The 23,352-nt window shown below is 28.5% G+C and overlaps 2 protein-coding genes and 1 long non-coding RNA gene across 4 annotated transcripts; 2 read left to right on the top strand and 1 right to left on the bottom strand.

Annotated features, from left to right (window-relative positions):
• The first annotated feature begins 604 nt into the window (after positions 1-604).
• On the top strand, positions 605-11,699 carry LOC130891965 (probable G-protein coupled receptor Mth-like 6). 2 transcript variants are annotated; one of them, XM_057797102.1, is made up of 7 exons: positions 605-1,357; positions 3,905-4,351; positions 4,543-4,621; positions 5,364-5,551; positions 5,731-5,908; positions 7,542-7,684; positions 8,565-11,699. In XM_057797102.1, the coding sequence occupies exons 1-7, from the start codon at positions 709-711 to the stop codon at positions 8,657-8,659; spliced, it is 1,779 nt and encodes a 592-aa protein (XP_057653085.1). In that variant the 5' UTR covers positions 605-708; the 3' UTR covers positions 8,660-11,699. The 2 variants fall into 2 exon arrangements, with proteins under 2 accessions (XP_057653085.1, XP_057653084.1); XM_057797101.1 differs by having other exon boundaries at positions 611-1,357; positions 8,354-11,699.
• A 573-nt stretch (positions 11,700-12,272) lies between these two features.
• Positions 12,273-23,349, top strand: LOC130891966 (G-protein coupled receptor Mth2-like). Its single transcript, XM_057797103.1, has 7 exons — positions 12,273-13,035; positions 18,133-18,567; positions 21,143-21,221; positions 22,057-22,244; positions 22,613-22,793; positions 22,903-23,045; positions 23,104-23,349. Exons 1-7 carry the CDS (start codon positions 12,699-12,701, stop codon positions 23,265-23,267), a joined length of 1,527 nt encoding a protein of 508 aa, XP_057653086.1. The 5' UTR covers positions 12,273-12,698; the 3' UTR covers positions 23,268-23,349.
• On the bottom strand, positions 21,760-22,932 carry LOC130891972 (uncharacterized). Its single transcript, XR_009058972.1, has 2 exons — positions 22,832-22,932; positions 21,760-22,260 (listed from the first exon to the last, which is right to left on the bottom strand). It is a non-coding gene; the product is annotated as an uncharacterized LOC130891972 (long non-coding RNA).
• Positions 23,350-23,352: the final 3 nt, after the last annotated feature.

Raw genomic sequence — 23,352 nt, 5'->3', positions numbered from 1 at the left:
GTTATATTTTTCTACATACCCTGTACAGAAAAAGGCTAATATCAAACTAATAATTTAAGGTATAGGAAATATTTGAAGAAAAAAATGAGTTTGTTGGTAGTACTTTTCGATATTTAGGTAAAAACAGGGTGATTCATTTGATATAAACCAGAAAAATAATGTATATTAGTATTTTGATTCACCCTGTATCTAATTCGATGATTATTAACGATATTAATAATTTTTAAGAATTTTCACTACTAATCGAATGCTTTGATCTGTATAAATCTTTATTTTTCTAACATTATACAGGGTATTTAACTTATTACGATTATTATAGAAAATTGGTTATAACTTTTTAAATACCCCGTATAACAAATCAAAATCATATATTATTCTAATAAAGAAATCAAGCTGATTCCAAATCTGTATGCAAAAATATAGGGTGATTCATCTAATTCGTAAATAATTTTGAAATGTGAATACCGATGTCGTACTTCAATTGGAAACGAAAAACGTTAAATTTGACCGTACTATAGGGCGCACGTGTTTGATAAACGGTACAGGAATATCTTTTATCATCGTCTAACGTTTCAATCCCGCTTCTCTCAGTTCGCCGGCAAAGTTTCTGTGAGACGGAACACGAACAAAAAAAAAACCAACAAACGGTCGCCAATCTTGCAACAATGTTAAAAACAACAACCGAGCGGTTTGAATAATAATTAAATAATGTTGTTATTAATAGCGATAAATTTATTTAGTCTATGGGAAAGTGGTTACGGTGAATCGTACGGGAAATGTTGTAAAAACGGGGAAATTTTACAAGAAATTGGAGATTCTTACAAATGCGTCCCGGATTACGTTAAAAGACACGGCGTGTTAGTACCGCGAGTTGACGTCCTTGAAAATAGTACGGGTAAATGCGTCGAATTTAGCACGGATTTTTACCAGTTTGAAATATCCGGGAAAATTATAATAAAAAAGGAACCGATTAAAGATGAAATATTCCCAAAATGCTGCCCCGTCGGTTATATTTATAACGAAAAGAAGCATTCGTGCGATAAAAAAAATACCTACGAACATAATTTCATTAAAACTACCCTTATTACGGTGGGACTTCCACGGTGTCGATCGATACTAGATACGAAAATGGATTCTATCGAATATTTCGAAACTGAAGGGGATTATTGTATAGACGAAACTAGTACTGGCTTTATTAGAAGAGAATGTAAAAATAATACCGATTTTTGTAATTATATAAAATGTATTAAAAAGTGTTGTCCAGATGGAAAAAGTTACGTAAATAGTAATAAATGTTCGGATTCTTATGTAAACGGAATAGATTTGGAATTTTCCGGAAAAATCGACCAACCCAACGGTAAGTACAAACTTTTTTTATGATTTTTCATCATATGAAACGTCCCATCATAGTTAACCAACTTATATTTTCGACGAACCTCGTATATACGTCTAAATTCATCAGGGACATACTGTAGAAACTCCAGACCGATGATTATTCAAAAGATTCATCATCATATCAGCTGAAAAGTCTGAAAAACTTCTTATGATGACCGGAAACTTCTAATAGGTCATTAACCTTGTTAAATACCACATTATCAGGGACATACTGTATAAATATACGTACACAGAAGTGTAAAACTTGATATATTCGGTATAATACAAAACACAATATCGAAAAAGATAAAAGTTGATATAGAAAATATTTAATAAAATTAATTCTAAACATATTGTGAATATTTATTATATTTTCATATCATGTGACAGCTAATAAAAACATAAAACAATTATGTCGTTTATTTACATCAATTTAACGATTTATCCTAATCATAACAAGCAAATATTAATAAGAATATAGTTTCCATATGGGAAGTGGGAATTTTTTTTTACAATCTGACAACAGCGCAAATCCATCCGGTACAGCCGAATCCTCGCGAAACAATTCGTTGGGAATTGAAACAGTTTAACATAAGGGATACTTTTGTTGTTTATAATTTTACGGTCTGATTATTTGATTACGAAATGTATAAAAAAAGAAAAACACTTGTCGAGATATTACTTTTATTAGAATTAGAATCAACTCGAAATGATTTAGTTATCTATGTCAATTAAACGCAATTTGGAAATACACGGTTTTATCAGTTATAAGCCATATGCAATTATAGAATATAATCGTGGTTATTTACAATCAGTGTAAATAATAAAAATAATTAAATGGTGGTGAAAGTTATTTAAATATTTATATTGTAAATGTAAATGTAAACGAACAATTCCGAACGACGTACACGAAGAAACACGAAAGTAATCGAAAGGGTTTCGTTATTTTTTTATTATTTTACTCTAAATTTAAATATAGGGACGACAAAATATGTTGTTATATGATAAAAATAACAAATAAAAATATCCGGAATGAGTAGATATACACACCGGAAGGAAAAAAATACTAAAAACGTGTAAAAATGTAACATAACCACACTTTTTTATCGACGCATTCATGAAACGATTAATATTAAATTGATTTGAATGTATTTTGTGAAAAAATATTTAAAACGTAAATAGTTTGAGTCAATTTTATAGAAAAAATTATTTATTTTTATTACCACAAATTTTATATACAGATGATGAAAGATGAGGTGACATCATTGATGTTACCGCTCGTAAATTGAGTTCTAATAAACCAGTGGTGTTGTATAGGGGTTTAAAATGTATTTAAACTCGTTTTAAGGACGTAAAAAAGCATAATTGCCAGATTTATTCTATAAAAAACAATCTTGTAGTAATTGTAATATTTATTTGGTATGCAACCCAATGTGCGTCATTACCTTTTACGTATGCAACCAGTTTTACATAACATCGTTGACATTTATACAAGAATATGAATATTTTGAGTGAAATATTCAATTTTATAACGTGACACATTTTTTTATATACTTTTATGTGTTTTCAACGATAATTTTGAATATAAATCATTTTCGAAATAAGTGATTGTAAAATTTTATAGTCTGTTTATATTTCTTCGGTTGAAATGGGAAACGGAACGTAAATTTTGCGTGGGGGTATTTTAAAACAAATAGTTTTTAACTACCAACAAAGTAGCGATTAATTTTTATTTTTATTGACTTTGTATATGCCAATTTTATTTTATTTTTCGTGCCAAAAATTATATTTATGATATATAATGTGAAAATTTATTTCTACCGAGAAAAATTTTTAGTTGAGGGACACTATATAAGCAAGATTTGGTACATAGTGACCGTTAGGTTTTTGCTAACGTTAAAAAAATATTAAGTGTGTGAATTTAAAGTACGAAAATAAAATTTAAACTTCCATTTTGTGTTCTAGGGGTTGAAAATGGGGTAATAGAGGACTTTTTTTGGATTTACTAAAAAATGGGGCATCCTAGAAAAAAATGTCTATTATAAAAGTTGTAGATCATACAAAAATCTGCTATTTTTGTACGAAACATTTTTTGCATAACCTCAAAATTTGCGGGTTATGATTTTTATTTAAACAAATGGTTCGATTTTCACGGAAATTTGTCTTTTTTGTGAAAAATCTGATGAATGATGAAAATTTAAAGTCGAAATTGTAGATTTTTACAAGATCTAGAAATTTTATAAAACACATTTTACTCAAAGACGTCCCATTTTTTTGTAAATTACGACAAAATATATAAAACTTATTTTCTACCCCATAGCATAGCGGAGGGGTTGCTCTGATTTGTTCATCAACGAGTATTTTATACTTAAACCCACCCCTCGAATAAGTTTCAGCAATAAAATTGTAATTTAGTTCCCCCCTCAAATCTCCTTATAATTTTTGAAGCGCGGCAACATCGCAAAGTCATAGCAGACGAAATAGACAAATATCTTGTTTATGAAAATAACTTTCATTATTACTTTTTCAGAACCGTTCGGTATTATTCACAACACAACTTTTTGCGACGGAAAATTCTACTTGATGAACGAATCCAGGTACATATTTAACCTTGAAAAAAACGGAGAATTCAAATATTGGAAAAACACGACGAATTCGTTCGTAATAGAAAAACCAACGGATACAACCGGATATTGTATAGAACACGCCCACAGACATAACATGAATGGATACTTTTTCTTCAATTGCATACCGAACACCCCACCCAAACCTAAATTCCGATACACAAAATGGCCGAAGATACTTTCCTGCATCTTCCTATCACTGACAATAATAATTTACGTCCTACTCAAACAAACCAAGAAATTATTCGGAAAAATTTTAATCAATTATTGCGTTGGTACTTTGTGTTTATACGCACTTTTGACTTATACGCAATTCGATTTACAACCGAAAGATATTTCATGTCACATTGTCGGTAAGTACACATAACCACACTTTTTTATTTGTTTTAATAATACGGAAACGACTTTTATTGCGGTGTAGCCAATAGTAAACGTTTGTCTTGACAATATATAACTATATACCGGTGCTTTACGATATTTAATGTATTTATATTGAATTATGTGGTGCATTACTTTTTGCGTATAATTAACATTTTTTTTTTAGGTTATATGTTGATTTTTTTTGCTAGTGTGTCTTATACATGGTTGAATGTTATGTGTTGGGACATCTGGTTTACGTTTGGGTAAGATTTTGAACATTTTAGCGTAAAATATTTACAATTTAGTTGGTAGTCGAGTGTATTGACCTTGATAATAAATCTGGGTGATTATAATATCAAATATTGAGTTACTTTTATCACCTGAATGTAGTTTATATACACAAAAACACCGTTTTAGTGGTTAAAATATATTGTAAGATCTAAATTACTCATTTTTTGATAAAAATAAACGTAATTTTCACAGTTGAAAGCTATTTTAAACTCTATTTGTTGGTTTTCGAGAAAGTTTATTCAGACAACGTTATTTTTGTCAATATAAAAATAATTATTTATAAAATAATAACGTTTTTATACAATTCGTAAAGTGGATATTATTTTTAGAACGAAAATATACAGAACAGACATATGATATACCACACCTTGAATTCGGAAATCAATTTATTTAACACCTACTTACGTTATATAAATTTACGATTAAAATCCCATCGAATAACTTTTTTTTCATTTTTAAATGATGAAATTATATAAAAAAAACATTTCATATCAAAAATATTCATTACTTTAAACAAATTTAGAAGATAAAAATGAATTTTACGTGCCTTGTTTTTGAGATAAACATATTAACGCATAGGGCGATGCCGGATCTGCGCGTAGGCGGTATCAACCTATGCAAACATACGAAAGGGGACGAACTATGACGAAAATAAACGAACGAAATTCGCAGATCGGAATGTGTGTTAATCATGACGCAATTTGGTTATTTCAGTACTACGAAACATTCGATCGGTACGTATCGACAAAGAAATGACATGAAGAAACTGTTGGGTTATATGGTATACGGTTGGGGAACCCCTCTGATTCTAACTTTGATTGTATTCGGCTTCAGTGTTACCGACGTGTTACCAACTTCATTTAAACCTTACGTTGGCACGACTGCTTGCTTCCTAGTAGCTAGTAAGTGTCAATTTCGTCAATCGACAAATTTATCGATCGAAGAAATTCGTGTTATCAAATTTGGCAACGCTGTAAAGCACGCGATTGTACAATGATTATATAACTTGTGACGTATCGAGCCGTGTTGCCAAATTTGTGGTTGAAAAATTATTTGATTTAGAAAATTGTTTTTTTTTTAGTGCGAGGAAATTACGCTTTGTTAATTTTTTTGCGGCTTCCGCATCTTGTGATCCAGCTAGTGAATACATTCCTGTTTATCAGAACCATTTTGTATTGTTTGAGGATAAAAAATGAGATTGAACGTATCAATGATACGAAGAACGAGAAGAAAGTCAAATTTAATAAGGATAAAGAGAAGTGAGTTTTAAGTGAGGTTAGAATTTACTTTATACGATAAAATAGAAGAAAATTAGATCGTCCGCCATGTTGTGTCGAAATTTCTGATTAACTTACGTCGATGAATATGATTTTGTTGGAATAATTACGCGAATATGTCGAAAAATTAAAAAATTTAAACTGTAGATGTTGTTATAGTCGGGTTGAAGTATTTGGTTTATAGTCTGGGAAAAAAAAGTCGAAATTTGAGTATTTTACGAAAATCTCTTTAATTTTTGCATGTACAAAAAAATTGTAGGCTACAATATTGTGGGGAATTTCATGCTGTATAAAATTATTAAACAAAATTTGCGAAAAAAATTGTTTTCACCCTCAATTTTTCGAAAATTTCAACATTTCATTATTTACACCGTAATTATATTAAAAATAACATAATCAAATTAATATTATATGGAACTATAAAGGAAAAGTTTCTAAAAAAGTTGATATTTTCAAATTTTGAAAAATCAAAATGGCTGCCACGTAAGCTGAACTTTTATATATATTTTTTCAATTTCTTCTCATTTCATTAATATTAACAATTTCGAGATGTAGTTTGTTGCAATCTATAGTGGAAATGTTGGTTTTTAATAAAAAAAAATCGATTTTATACTTTCTTTAACGCTTAAAGTGAAAAAAAAATTTTATTAGATTTTTTTTTTAATTTATTATTAGAAAATTAATTTTTACTACTATTTCAATTGATTGAACAAAAATTATTTAAAAATGACATTATTTTCGAGAAAAAAATTTCAAAATCCGATCATTGGAAGCCGAGATACCAAAAGTCAAAATCTGACATAATACCAAACGAAATGACGTAGCCGCCATTTTGAATTTTCGAAATTTAAAAACACCAACATTTTTAGAAACATCTCCTCTATATATGTATGTAATATCAATTTTATTTGTTTATTTTTACTATACTTGTGGCATAAATAAATATTTGACAAATTTTTAAAAATTGACGTTTAAAAAAAATTTTTTTAAAAAAACGATTTATATAATTCTATAAAACATAGAATTTTTTTACAACTTTAATATCTACAATTGTTTTATACGAACAAATTTCAACTGAATTAATTACGAGGTTTTCCTAATTTTCCTGGACTATTACATATTACGAACAAAAACATTCACATCGGGAAGAAATCTCCGGATATGATAATCAAGTTTCGTACTATACCACTAGATGTCGTATCAAACGAAAATATACATAAAATGTATTTTCTCGGATTTTATATTTTGTATTGTGTAAAAAATAATTTTGAAAAAACAATTTTATTATTTACGTAACAAAAAAAATACTATTAATAAAAATGATAGTTTTCAATCGATTCTTGTTATACTGACGGGTTTGCAGTGTTCCAACGACAATATACTTCATCTCGACGTTGCCAGATTGTTTACATTTTCCGTTAATTAGCATAAAGTCCAAAACAACATATAATTCAAGTTAAATAAACGATTAAATACTTTTTTGACTACAGTTTCGTTAATTCTAAATTGTTCGGTTCTCTAAAATCCAACATGGAAGTTTATATCTCAAAAAATCTCGTTAATTATGATTAAATCCATTTTATTGTAAATAATTTAACATTCTAATACGTATTAGGTTAAATCTGATCTTGAAATTGGCGGTTATAATGGGCATAACCTTCATAATGGACACCGTGACTGGTTTCGTCGACATGAATAACTTGGGAACTTTTTGGATGACTGTAGAGATTGTGATAGACTCCATTAATTGCTTACAAGGTAAATAAATGATCATTTGGTGAATATATTTGAAAAAAAAAATGTTTACTCAAACCAAATATTCGATTAATGAGTTTATAAAGTGCTGCTTTGAAAATATAATTAATTTTATAAATACGAACGAATACTTTTGGATTAACCCCCGTAACATTTCAAAAAATTTATAAATCAATCATAGATAAACAATTTATAGTTTAGATCACGAATCACGTATTTAATATGTTATCTATGGTTTTGTTTGACTAATATTAATAATTCAGCCATATTGTGACAGTAGTAGTTCAAATTCACACCTTTAGGTGGCGTTAATTTATTTCTCACAAATAAAATTATAGTGACACATCTAAATGAAAGTGGATCTGTGATCTAATTCTTCTTTTTTTTTTAAATAAGGCTCGTATTGAAAGGTTATTTGGAAATAACGTCACAACCAGCTGCCATATTGTCTTATTTATATGAAATTTATTATAGAAAATTAATTTTTTATCGAAAAAATATTAATTATAATGGAAAAATGCTTGAAACAACGAATTCTTCAGCCAAAAATAAAATAAAATTTTTGTTTGTCATCCACGACAATATGGCCGACATTTTAATTTACGTCTCTCGAAACGACTTATTGTTTTTAGTTGTTTTGTAGGAAATAATTGGAAAAATCTTCTTTTTTAGGTGTCTATATATTCGTCATATTTATTTGCAAGAAATCAATTTATCACGACTTTATGAAGAAGCTCTATGTAATAAAAAGAGACACGTATCTGAATAACACCGATTCTTTTGTATCTACCACCCACATCAGTTTGAAACAAAACAAAAATGATGAATACAAATAAGCTGCCTGTGATATTTTTACTAATTTTTGTATTTTTTTACTTTGTAGGCATGGAAAAATCATTTTTTGTTGACTGTAAGATAATGATCCAGAAATTAAGAAAATACGTTAATGTTCTTAGTTGTATCGAAACGGCTTCTTGATCTACCTGGTACATTTGACCAATAATTGATGTCTGAGCTTCAATTGAACCCTGGTGGAACCACTTCTCTTAATTCAGGTGGTTTAGAGACGTGGTGCAATGGAAATGACTATTAGTGGGTTTTTGCGTTAATTTAACCCTGTTAGAGGGACAAGATGAAGGGATGAATTCGGGGTCAACCTCACTAGACACCTATTCAATAATTTAAACCTTCCCAGATGTTTTTTTTTTTTAAAATTATAACCTTATTTAATATTTTCACCTTTCCGGACAATTTTTTAACGATTTCCATCTTCTAAACCCTGCCCAGAAAGATTTTTTTTGAATATTAAGTTATTTATAGACATTTCCAAAAAATTTTATCTGTTCCAGATACTTTTTTAATGGTTGAAATTTGTTTTGACAGATTTTCTTTGATAATAGGAAGTTTTTAATAATCGATCCTTTCAAAAATGTTTTTTAGAACCGTTATGACATTTTTCTAGTAAGTTTAATCTCATTAGACACTTTTCAGAAATTAAAATACGTCTTAGACATTTTGTAATACTTTTAGCATGTCTAGAAAGTTTTATTTTTGATAATTTGGAGTTTTGAAATAGTCTCGACACTTTTTTGATAATTCTATTGTTCCTAGAAGTTTTTCTAAAAATTTAAAGCAGTTTTGTGACAAATCCAATTATCCTAGACGCTTTTTTAATAATTGAAATTATCCCAGACACTTTTCTCATAGTTTAGAACCTTCCTAGACAGTTTTTTGACAATTGCAACGTTTCTAGAAGTTTTTTAAATAATTTGAAACCATGTACACATTTTCTCATAATTGCAATCCTCCCAGTGTTTTTTACAGCATAAAAACCTTCCCAGTGAATTTTTTAATCATTTAAATCATCCCAGACACTTTGTTTATAGTTTAGAACCTTCCTAGGCAATTTTTTGACCATCGTAACGATTCTAGATGTTTTTTTATTAATTTAAAACTATACAGGCACATTTTTTCTTAATTGCAATCCTCCCAGTGATTTTTTTACAGCATAAAAACCTTCCCAGTGGATTTTTTAATAATTTAAATCATCCCAGACACTTTTCTCATAGTTTAGAACCTTCCTAGACAGTTTTTTGACAATTGTAACAATTCTAGACATTTTTTTTAATAATTTAAAACTATCCAGACACATTTTTTCATAATTGCAATCCTCCCAGTACTTTTTTACAGCATAAAAACCTTCCCAGTGAATTTTTTAATCATTTAAATCATCCCAGACACTTTTTTTTATAGTTTAGAACCTTCCTAGACAGTTTATTGACAATTGCAACGTTTCTAGACGTTTTTTAAATAATTTGAAATCATCTAGACACATTTTCTCATAATTGCAATCCTCCCAGTAATTTTTTACAACATAAAAACCTTCCCAGTGGATTTTTTAATAATTTAAATCATCCCAGACACTTTTCTCATAGTTTAGAACCTTCCTAGACAGTTTTTTGACAATTGTAACAATTCTAGACATTTTTTTTAATAATTTAAAACTATCCAGACACATTTTTTCATAATTGCAATCCTCCCAGTACTTTTTTACAGCATAAAAACCTTCCCAGTGAATTTTTTAATCATTTAAATCATCCCAGACACTTTTTTTTATAGTTTAGAACCTTCCTAGACAGTTTATTGACAATTGCAACGTTTCTAGACGTTTTTTAAATAATTTGAAATCATCTAGACACATTTTCTCATAATTGCAATCCTCCCAGTAATTTTTTACAACATAAAAACCTTCCCAGTGGATTTTTTAATCATTTAAATCATCCCAGACACTTTTTTATAGTTTAGAACTTTCCTAGTCAGTTTTTTGACAATTGTAACGTTTATAGACGTTTTTTTAATAATTTAAAACTATCCAGACACATTATTTTTAGTTTAGAACCTTCCTAGACACTTTTTAATCCTTCTAACTTGTCTAAACAACTTGATTTTTGATGATTTTAATTTTTTATCCTGTTTAGACAGTTTTTTGACAATTGCAATATTCCTAGACGCTTTTCCCATATTTGAAATTTATTCAGATACTTTTTTCTATAATTGCAATTTTCTTCATGACTTTTTAACACTTTTTAACAATTAAAACCCTTCTAGACACTTTTTTCGTAATTCAAATCTTCCCAGACATTTTGTTTCCATAATTTTAATCTTCCTAGGCTCTTTTAATCATTAGAATTTATATAGAAAGGTTTTTTGAAATAATTTGAATTTTCGTATTCATCAAAACAACTTTTTGTCAATTGCAATTTTTTAGACGTTTTCATAATAATTTTAACGTAATCGGAATTTTTTTATATTACATTAAAACCTTCTTAGGATTTTTCATTTGATTGAATTCATCACACGCACTTTTTTGATAATTCAAACACTTACCCAATACATTAAATTCTCCTAGACACTTTTTTATCAAATTAAAACTTTTCTTAGCAATTATTCTAATCAAAAACATTCCTAAAAATGACATTTCCAACGCCGTGTTCGTAGACCGTATTGTTAACAACAGTTTTGAGGTTATATATATAAAAAAGTGTGAAGTGGGAATTTGGTAGGGGCGACTGGAGCAAACTAAATACATATATATGATATAGACATCAATTAGATAAAAAATGGCTTGTTCAAGACGTATTGTTTCATTTTCCTTTAATCCACCAACAGTTTTTCCATTCATTATTATTTTTATATAAATATTTTCACGTAAATATCGATATTTGTCTATGATTTACATTTATTATTTTGACATTTGGTCCAAAGTGTAACTAAAATCATCACTCGCATAACGTTGACGTTAGTGCGTCAGTGCTGCCAACTCTTCGTCTTTTTATGTAGATCTACGTTTTTTACGCAAATTACGAATTGCTAATTAAAATTATTCGTCTACAAGAAGTGTGTTTTCTTTATTTATTTAAACACAATTTGTATCAAACTTAATCTAATAAATTGATTTAATAAAAAAAAATGTATTGTCCAATGATAAATAGTATAAGAAATAAATTGTATAGCAAAATATTGGTTTCATTCAGTTTCACCTAACCTCACTTTTTAATTTCTCACGTAAATATAATACGTCGATCAATTTATTATTATTTATACGTAATTAAATACAATTTAACTTTGGAACTAAATATTTTAATACATTATGAAGATACAACGTGGCAACGATGTAAACGTCTGTCATTAAACATAGTACGCAGTCGCCATTACGTTGCCGTGTTTATTATTGTCTATTTCATTTATTTATGACTTGAAAATCTTCAATTAAAATTAATTTAAATCATTGTTATAGTTGGAAGAACGAAATTTAAAAACCAATGAATGTTTAAATAATATTCAAGGTTGCATATTAGAATTCTTGGATATTGAATTATATAGAAAAATATTTATTTAAATAACTATACACATTCGAGGTTGAATCATATAAAAATATATTCAAAATGGAATATTTTTTATCGTTTCGGTTAATAGAAAACAATAGACGAATCGAAATTTATTTCCTTTCACATAACAATCAATTATACGATTCCTCGCGAATATAATAACGTGATTAGGAAAGTCCTTTATCGTTTCCCCCCTTCTTTTCGCGATCAGTCCTGGGGATCTCCATAATATCGCTTCATTCGACAACAGCGAACCGATTAGTCGACAACTGTCCGTTGCAAAATGATAAAAAACCAGATTTAAAATGAAACTAACATTACTGACTGTTTGTTTTATTATTAGAGTGAGTTTAAGTGACGAAGTGTTGAAGTGCTGTTCAGAAGAGGAAGTTCTAGATAAAAAAGAAGAAGTATTCGAATGCATTCCAGATGTAACTGAACAATTTCAGTTAAACACAAATAAAACGGGGGTTTTGGCTAATTTAACCGATGGGGGGTGCTACGATTTGTACAATGATCGATTAATTTATTTGGACGTTGGAAAAAACGAAATAGTTTTTATGGAAAAACCGGTTTTTCCGAAGTGTTGTCCTTAGAAGTATGTTTATAATACGGTATTACATTCTTGTATGAAACAAGAGGATTCGGTTAATAGTTTTATTAATGAAAGTTTAGTTAAAGTCGGTTTACGTAAATGTAAAACTATTATTGATTTGAAATTCGATTTTTTTGATAGCATAAAATCTATAAATAAATCTGTTGATGATTTTTGTGTGGATCAAACTGAATATGACGGTTTCGTGTTGAGGGAATGTCGAATTGGTTTCGATGTATGTGATAAGTTGAAATGTATTAGAAAATGTTGTCCCGATGGGCAGAGTTACGTGAACGGGGCGAAATGTGAAAATACTTACGAACACGGTACGAATTTGAGTCGATTTAGTGATATAGTGGAAAACCACGAAGGTTAGTATTTTAATTTGACTATTGTTTTCATGTAACGGCCATATTTGTACGACGTTGCCAGGTTGTAATACCGTTTTTGAGTTGTGAGAATTATTTTTCAAAAAACGAACGAATTTGACTGTTAATTTTGAAATAAATATGAGGATATTTGTTTAATGAGAAATTATTTTCCATAAAAATTGTTTGAAACGTAATTTTGTAGAGAAAATATCAACTTTTTTCTTTATAAACAAGTTGACCTTGATAGACGGTGTTATTTATAAGGAATGCCAAAAATCAATGGCGCTAATTTATTTGTTTTGTAATTTTAGAAAAAAATAAGACCAGGACTATTTATTTTTAACATCTCGTAGAATAGAAATATTTAAATACGTGATTTTTTTCCATTAATATTATGTTTGATAAAATATTATATTTTTGATTTATCTCGTGGATTGTAAGATAATGCATTATACTAATTACAAATTATTATAGTCCGGGGAAATAAATGATGAAAGGTAATTTTATAATTCGCGTTTTTTATCGTTTTTTGGGCTCTAGATAAACGAAAAATTATCCGATTTTGATGAATTTTGTTTTAAAATCTTCGTTTTTACCACGGATTTATATGAAAAAAATATCTTGCTTGAAAATTTTTTATCGTTAAGTTAGGTTAAATTTTACTCCCTTCCTAAACAGTTTTTTGACCATTGGAACGATACTAGATGTTTTTTTATTAACTTAAAACTATACAGACACATTTTTTCTTAATTGCAGTCCTCCCAGTGATTTTTTACAGCATAAAAACCTTCCCAGTGGATTTTTAATCATTTAAATCATCCCAGACACATTTTTTTATAGTTTAGAACCTTCCTAGGCAATTTTTCGACAATTGTAACGTTTCTAGACTTTTTTTTAATAATTTAAAACTATACAGACACATTTTTTCATAATTGGATTCCTTCCAGTGATATTTTACAGCATAAAAATCTTCCCAGTGGATTTTTTTAATCATTTAAATCATCCCAGACACTTTTTTCATAGTTTAGAACCTTCCTAGACAGTTTTTTGACAATTCCAACGTTTCTAGACATTTTTTTTTAATAATTTAAAACTATCTAGACTCATTTTTTCATAATTGCAATCCTCCCAGGAATTTTTTACGGCTTAAAAACCCTCCCAGTGGATTTTTTGATCATTTAAATCATCCCAGACACTTTTTTCATAGTTTAGAACCTTCCTAGACAGTTTTTTGACAATTCCAACGTTTCTAGACATTTTTTTTAATAATTTAAAACTATCTAGACTCATTTTTTCATAATTGCAATCCTCCCAGGAATTTTTTACGGCTTAAAAACCCTCCCAGTGGATTTTTTAATCATTTAAATCATCCCAGACACTTTTTTCATAGTTTAGAACCTTCCTAGACAGTTTTTTGACAATTCCAACGTTTCTAAACTTTTTTTTTAATAATTTAAAACTATCTAGACTCATTTTTTCATAATTGCAATCCTCCCAGGAATTTTTTACGGCTTAAAAACCCTCCCAGTGGATTTTTTAATCATTTAAATCATCCCAGACACTTTTTTCATAGTTTTGAACCTTCCTAGACAGTTTTTTGACAATTCCAACGTTTCTAAACTTTTTTTTTTAATAATTTAAAACTATCTAGACTCATTTTTTCATAATTGCAATCCTCCCAGGAATTTTTTACGGCTTAAAAACCCTCCCAGTGGATTTTTTGATCATTTAAATCATCCCAGACACTTTTTTTTATAGTTTAGAACCTTCCTAGGCAATTTTTCGACAATTGTAACGTTTCTAGACTTTTTTTTAATAATTTAAAACTATACAGACACATTTTTTCATAATTGGATTCCTTCCAGTGATATTTTACAGCATAAAAATCTTCCCAGTGGATTTTTTTAATCATTTAAATCATCCCAGACACTTTTTTCATAGTTTAGAACCTTCCTAGACAGTTTTTTGACAATTCCAACGTTTCTAGACATTTTTTTTTAATAATTTAAAACTATCTAGACTCATTTTTTCATAATTGCAATCCTCCCAGGAATTTTTTACGGCTTAAAAACCCTCCCAGTGGATTTTTTGATCATTTAAATCATCCCAGACACTTTTTTCATAGTTTAGAACCTTCCTAGACAGTTTTTTGACAATTCCAACGTTTCTAGACATTTTTTTTAATAATTTAAAACTATCTAGACTCATTTTTTCATAATTGCAATCCTCCCAGGAATTTTTTACGGCTTAAAAACCCTCCCAGTGGATTTTTTAATCATTTAAATCATCCCAGACACTTTTTTCATAGTTTAGAACCTTCCTAGACAGTTTTTTGACAATTCCAACGTTTCTAAACTTTTTTTTTAATAATTTAAAACTATCTAGACTCATTTTTTCATAATTGCAATCCTCCCAGGAATTTTTTACGGCTTAAAAACCCTCCCAGTGGATTTTTTAATCATTTAAATCATCCCAGACACTTTTTTCATAGTTTTGAACCTTCCTAGACAGTTTTTTGACAATTCCAACGTTTCTAAACTTTTTTTTTTAATAATTTAAAACTATCTAGACTCATTTTTTCATAATTGCAATCCTCCCAGGAATTTTTTACGGCTTAAAAACCCTCCCAGTGGATTTTTTGATCATTTAAATCATCCCAGACACTTTTTTTTATAGTTTAGAACCTTCCTAGACAGTTTTTTGACACTTGCAACGTTTCTAGACGTTTTTTTAATAATTTAAAACTATCTAGACTCATTTTTTCATAATTGCAATCCTCCCAGGAATTTTTTACGGCTTAAAAACCCTCCCAGTGGATTTTTTGATCATTTAAATCATCCCAGACACTTTTTTTTATAGTTTAGAACCTTCCTAGGCAATTTTTCGACAATTGTAACGTTTCTAGACTTTTTTTTAATAATTTAAAACTATACAGACACATTTTTTCATAATTGGATTCCTTCCAGTGATATTTTACAGCATAAAAATCTTCCCAGTGGATTTTTTTAATCATTTAAATCATCCCAGACACTTTTTTCATAGTTTAGAACCTTCCTAGACAGTTTTTTGACAATTCCAACGTTTCTAGACATTTTTTTTTAATAATTTAAAACTATCTAGACTCATTTTTTCATAATTGCAATCCTCCCAGGAATTTTTTACGGCTTAAAAACCCTCCCAGTGGATTTTTTGATCATTTAAATCATCCCAGACACTTTTTTCATAGTTTAGAACCTTCCTAGACAGTTTTTTGACAATTCCAACGTTTCTAGACATTTTTTTTAATAATTTAAAACTATCTAGACTCATTTTTTCATAATTGCAATCCTCCCAGGAATTTTTTACGGCTTAAAAACCCTCCCAGTGGATTTTTTAATCATTTAAATCATCCCAGACACTTTTTTCATAGTTTAGAACCTTCCTAGACAGTTTTTTGACAATTCCAACGTTTCTAAACTTTTTTTTTAATAATTTAAAACTATCTAGACTCATTTTTTCATAATTGCAATCCTCCCAGGAATTTTTTACGGCTTAAAAACCCTCCCAGTGGATTTTTTAATCATTTAAATCATCCCAGACACTTTTTTCATAGTTTTGAACCTTCCTAGACAGTTTTTTGACAATTCCAACGTTTCTAAACTTTTTTTTTTAATAATTTAAAACTATCTAGACTCATTTTTTCATAATTGCAATCCTCCCAGGAATTTTTTACGGCTTAAAAACCCTCCCAGTGGATTTTTTGATCATTTAAATCATCCCAGACACTTTTTTTTATAGTTTAGAACCTTCCTAGACAGTTTTTTGACACTTGCAACGTTTCTAGACGTTTTTTTAATAATTTAAAACTATCTAGACTCATTTTTTCATAATTGCAATCCTCCCAGGAATTTTTTACGGCTTAAAAACCCTCCCAGTGGATTTTTTAATCATTTCAATAATCCCAGACACTTTTTGTCGATAAAATGACAAGTTAATATAAATAAATTAATGTTAAGTGTTAGTAAATAGTGTATAAATAAAATTTAAAACACGTAAATTACAAACCGAAATAACAAAAAAAACAAAGTACAACCAGAATACTACAAGGAAATTTTTAGTTCATTAATGATTCATATTTATTTAAATAATACACCTTGTATATATATATTTTTTTCGAGGTTACGAGGGTTGATACTTAAGTTTATATTAGATATAGTTTCAATGTTTTTCAAAACAACCTCTATTGAAATCAACACTCGTACTACAACACGTTTTGAGTACGTCCACCATTAAAAATGTCAAACTTCATGATGGAAATGTCAAATATGACGTATTCGCATCAGCGTTGCCATATCTCGAAACTTAAGTAGCACTTTCGTTTAATGGATTATATTTTGAGATAAATCAACGTTTTTATTCGAAAAATCTTTTTTCCAGTGTATTTTCAACAATTAAAAATTCAATATCTACGCGGCTATTGTGTATTAAACAAAAAAAATGTCGTACGATTTATTTATAACGATAATGAATAATTCAAAATACATAACAGTGATAAAATCATCATCATCGACTAAACTTGGAAGTTGTTTATGTTTATTTTCATTTTAAACGATATTAACCGCCTACGTGCACATAAAATTCGATAAAAAAATTCACTAAACTTCCGTACAATTATCTATTATCTATTCCTCGCATATTTTTTTATTATTTAATAGTAATAAAATCAGCAATTCAATTTACATACCCGTAAAAATCATCTTTATGGTAATATACTTAATATATTACCCAAAGTCATATTCAGGATAAATCTGACAACAATGCCTCGCGTTTGCTCAGTAGCTATTAGAAGTGGAAGTCTTCGACGTAAAATTACCACAAAAAATGAAAATTTTCCACTGTATTTACCAAATTTAATATTCTATTGATATAAATAGAACAGGACCTGCTTCACACTCTTCGTCATTGAGTTTTGGGGTAATTTTTTCGATATAAGTGGCAGTACTGGCGGTATCTATCTTCCATTGTACCACAGAGCCTCGTATGTATCATTATACGAGGGTTATTTGAAAAATTTCGTTAGAATCGACAATTTATGACGCGAAAAATTTTTTTTTCCAGAAAATTTTGCGATTATTCACAATCGTACATGCCCCCATATACATATGGTGAATCCCGACTCTAAAATTACCATCCACAAGAACGGAAGCTTCACAGTATGGTCAAAAAAAGAAGTTAGCACATCTGACGTTAAAAATATGAATTCTTATTGCATGGAACACCTCCAAAGGGGATCTAAGAGAGACTATTACATTTTCCAATGTTTCCCTGAAGACGAAAATACTTTAACCAAGTTCGATTATAGAATTTGGCCTTTTATATTATCGACCGTACTACTAATTTTGACGATTTTGGTTTATGTTTTCATAAAAGAATGGAAGAAGATGTTCGGGAAGATTTTGATCAATTATTGTATGGCTTCGTTGTGCGTTTTCATTTTTTTGCTTATAGCACAATCTAAAACAACTCCCACCGAGACTGAGTGTCAGTTTAGAGGTAAATATCTAGCTTTTACATATAAATATTCACAAGAAAAATATGTTTATACCAAAATATTCATTAGCTACCTGTATATCACGAAAAAACTCCACCGTTGCAATCGAAATTATATGTGGGACGTACTATATACACTTAGTTTTGTAGATGTGCATAAAAAAAATTTCAAATAAAAAGTCTTTATCAAAATATTTACAATTTATGATGAAATATCACTGAATTATATGTGGGACGTACTATATATACTTAGTTTTGTAGATGTGCATCGAAGAAATTTCAAATAAAAAGTCTTTATCAAAATATTTACAATTTATGATGAAATGCCACTGAATTATATGTGGGACGTACTATATATACTTAGTTTTGTAGATGTGCATCGAAGAAATTTCAAATAAAAAGTCTTTATCAAAATATTTACAATTTATGATGAAATATCACTGAATTATATGTGGAACGAACTATATATACTTAGTTTTGTAGATGTGCATCGAAGAAATTTCAAATAAAAAGTCTTTATCAAAATATTTACAATTTATGATGAAATATCACTGAATTATATGTGGAACGAAGTATATATACTTAGTTTTGTAGATGTGCATCGAAGAAATTTCAAATAAAAAGTCTTTATCAAAATATTTACAATTTATGATAAAATACCACTGAATTATATGTGGAACGTACTATATACACTTAGTTTAGTAGATATTACATAGATATTAATTGTTCGAATAAAAAATATAATAAATATTTGCAAATATTGAAACGGAAACTGTAATATACGAAGCTACACTAGCGACATCTGGATTTCATTATAAACAACTAAAAATATTGAGGATAAAGTAGGTAACTGTTTTGTTTTTATTAATTTCGTTAAAGCTGATATGTTCAAGTCAATAACCTCAATTTTTCTCATAAAAATTTAGTGTTTTAAGACTTTCTTCTCAAAATAAACGTTATAGTTTATTTTTTCTCTATTTATATTTTCTCTCGTGTATAATATTAAAAACTGGTATACTAAATATTTTACATACGAAATCGTAGGAAATATACCTTGTTATTACAAATGGAAATTATCCCATGCACTTGAAATTTATTTAATTACCTACAATATGATGTAGAAAACAAGTTTGATTTTAATTAAGAGCGGATTAACTACTTCGTTTGTTTTATTTTCGTTTTCGCTTTTTTTAATACTCATCATTCTGTCTTATACAGATTGTCCCGTTAAAAATTGAAGACACTAGATGTGTGCTTGAATTAAAAACGGTATAACAACATATAGGGTGTTTTTGGAAGGGTTTTGTGCGTCGTAGCATCTACCACCATGATTCTGAATCAAAACAAGAAGTAAATAAGTAATACAAACCCCATAAAATAATTTTTTTATTATATGTCATTTTCGCGTCACACCCTGTAGTAAACAATATTTAATTAACGATATTAGGGGGTGTTATTTATGTGTTTTTGATAATAAATTGGATTCCAGATAAAACAGAAGTCTCTGGAGAAGGAAAACCACCCCCGTTTAATTTGGTGATAATTCAGTAATTAACTACACATTAAGATAATTAATTATTCTCCTAATTCGATTAGATTTGTTTTTAAAACGATTGGAACAGCATTTTCATGCGTTTCGTTGGAAAAAATTATTTACAAAAAAATTGCTTCACGTAAAAATATATTTTCCAGCAATAATTATCCCCTTTGCGATATATATCGTTACAAATTATAATTTCCCATCTCTAGCTTTGTCTCGGCCTGAACTTTTACTAATAAAAACTTATTAGGATAGAAATATAGGTAGTTGCGCCATCTCTAGTTCAATAACAAAAGTTCAGTGATTCTACCTGATAGTAGAAAACTACGCGAAGTTAAGCCGGTTCCACACGAATGCTTTAAACGCTGGTATGATTGGGGCATGTCAATCGCCGAATATTTTGCTTCAAATGTAGGTTATTGACCCGATATTAGAAACAAAACTTGTGGTACTATTACACTGTTGGTTCGTTTAATATTTAGTCGTACGCGAAAAGTTGACAGCATCGTGTAGTACCGGCTTTAGACTTGTATACATTTATTTACGTAGTTTCGTGAATGAATTTATTGCCTAAATATTATTGTTGTTGATGTGAAACGTTTTTTGTCAAAAATAATAACTAGGTATAAATAACTTTGCGTTGGTGAGATTCGTAAAACAAACCAATAAAAAAGGATTTTGTTTTCTTGTGAAAGATCAGGTTTCGTTTTCTAAACATACTTAAAAATAGTAACAAAGGTCTTCTGGGAACGAAATCTAAATAAAATAAAAATAATAAATGTTAATATAAGTGGGTCAATCAAGATTTTCGGTATTTTTATAAGCTAGACTATAAATATTTGAACTTGTTATGACTAACGATACTTTAAAATTGATTTTATATAGAGGTGGGATTCGATAACAAAAAAAATAATTCAAGTTTTAATTTTAAAATAAAGCGATGTGCAGGTTTCGAGTTTTATCGATAATATTTTACTTTATAACCTAACTTTTTGTTTAATTATTTATTATTTATTGTTTCTTCAATATTTGTTTTAGCTTTCTCTATAATCTTCTTTGCAATAGCTCAGTTTTCATGGGCGAATGTTATGAGTTTTGAAATCTGGATAACATTTGGGTGAGTATATCATAGACAAACTAAATATGTAGAGTAAAATATTTGATACGTAACTGTTGATATGGTGTAAACATCGTCTTAAACATTCGAGTACAATGTAGAGGGCGCTACTATTTAGATTACTAGAGTTCATTTACCTTACACAATATTGTTCTGGTTATACTAGACATTGTTGTCATATCTTCTGTTTTTTTTGTATATATAATAAACTTTGCTATGTAATTTTCTGATACTTGTGAAGGTTTTTAAGTATAATTTGGGCGTGATTAAAATAGAATTTTAATTAATTGATTTTGTTTTTCATTACTTTACTCTATTTGAGGATATCGAATTACGTGATAATTTTTCATAATGAAATATGTTTTGACAGCTAATTTATCATTATGTTATAGGTATTAACAGTTTTATTATAATTCTGGAGAAAAAATATTTTTTTATAACTATTTCTACATTGAGCGGGTATTGTTTGAAACTTAATCTTCTTTTTTATATCCCCGTCTGCCTATTTTTTCTTCGTAATGTGTTGATACCACTACTCTTTTTCTTTTATAACTTTATTTATGATAATATGTATAACCTCAATTTCAACAAAAAATTTGACAGAACTACCAGGATATATCTGAATTGAGCCATAAATAAAAAGAATTAAAAAAATTCCATCCTACTATTTATAGGAGACGAAAAACTTTTCTTTATGTTTCGTATAAACCTAATTCTTCTTTTTATATCACCGCCTGCCTATTTTTTCTTCGTAATGTGTTGATACCACTACTCTTCTTCTTGTATAACTTTATTTATGATAATATAACCTCAATTTCAACAATAATTTTGACAGAACCACCAGGATATATCTAGGATCAAGCCAAAAAGAAAAAGAACTGAAGAAATTCATATTCTACAGTCTATATGGCTGGGGAGGACCTTTATTAATAACTCTAACGATATTATTATTTAAGAAATGGAAAGTTTTACCTTACGCCATCCAGCCACTTATAGGGGAACAAAAATGTTTCTTTGATATCAGTAAGTATCAAATTACCTAAAAATATCGTTATATTGACATACTTTGTAATAATTCGTATTGTTTTGCATTTTATTATCACACTGTATTCAATTAGAAATAATATTCAGGTTGTTAATGATCCGATAATTGAATTAGCCTACTTTAAAATGGATTTATAACAAGAATAGATTAGATAAATTATTTATAAATGGTTATCCTGTTCCTTGACATCCTCTAAGTGAACATTATTAATAATCTGGGTTCTGAGAAATAGTTTTAATTAATTTAAAGATAACCTAGTCTAGTTTTCTTTTCGTGGAATGTTGAATTTTATTATTACGAAATCAAATAAACGGTTTTAGGAATGAAAAACTTTTTTTGATTTCAGGATTAGGTAATTATGCCAAATTGGTATTCATGAACATCCCTTTATTGATAATTCAAACGATAAACATGGTTTTTTTCATAAAAACTGTACTTTATTGTGTAAAAGTACGAACTGAAATTAATAAAAGAAATGATAGCAAGATGACGAATTCCGCAAAGAAATTCAGCAAAGACAGACAAAGGTATTAATTAAATAATAACAGAAATATTATTACTTCACCTGATATTTACATCATCCCAAATCCCAAACACACTTTCAATATTCTAATCGAGAATTTTTTTAATTTCGAGGTTATTTCTCATCATAAAACTGTCAGTAGTGATGGGTATTGGTTTAATATTCGAAGTAATAACAGCGTTCTTTGACATGAGTGAATTAGGCACGGTTCCAAAGTATATCGAAATTATTTTCGATTTGTACAATGCTTTACAAGGTAAAAAAATTATATTTCAATAGAAATGTATTATCATATATTCAATTTTTTTTTTCAGGAGTTTTTATTTTTATTATTTTCATCTGTAAGAAGAAAGTTTTTTTTGCTCTGTTACATAAATATAATTTTTTTGGCATAGCTTACACTCAAAGCACGTCTTCTATCCGAACCCATTCGTCGATAACGTCAAACGGACTTGCTTTAACTAGCGTTCCCAAATAAATAAAAAATTGTTATTTTTATATATAATATGTCATATATACGTACTTATCGTGTTTATTTATCAAATACAAATTTTATAAAATTG

The sequence above is a fragment of the Diorhabda carinulata genome, chromosome 3, assembly GCF_026250575.1.
Source record: "Diorhabda carinulata isolate Delta chromosome 3, icDioCari1.1, whole genome shotgun sequence".
Classification (NCBI taxonomy): Eukaryota; Metazoa; Arthropoda; class Insecta; order Coleoptera; family Chrysomelidae; genus Diorhabda; species Diorhabda carinulata.
Note: the sequence above shows the minus strand (reverse complement) of the source record. Positions and strands in the feature narration are given on the sequence as shown.

Excerpts from the sequence above, each read along its gene's own strand:
- LOC130891965 (XM_057797101.1), top strand. The coding sequence starts at position 709 with ATGTTGTTATTAATAGCGATAAATTTATTTAGTCTATGGGAAAGTGGT. Across the intron at positions 4,352-4,542 it reads TATTTCATGTCACATTGTCG|GTTATATGTTGATTTTTTTT; the intron begins GTAAGTACACAT and ends TTTTTTTTTTAG. Across the intron at positions 4,622-5,363 it reads GACATCTGGTTTACGTTTGG|TACTACGAAACATTCGATCG; the intron begins GTAAGATTTTGA and ends TGGTTATTTCAG.
- LOC130891966 (XM_057797103.1), top strand. The coding sequence starts at position 12,699 with ATGAAACAAGAGGATTCGGTTAATAGTTTTATTAATGAAAGTTTAGTT. Across the intron at positions 13,036-18,132 it reads TATAGTGGAAAACCACGAAG|AAAATTTTGCGATTATTCAC; the intron begins GTTAGTATTTTA and ends TTTTTTTTCCAG. Across the intron at positions 21,222-22,056 it reads GAAATCTGGATAACATTTGG|AACCACCAGGATATATCTAG; the intron begins GTGAGTATATCA and ends TAATTTTGACAG.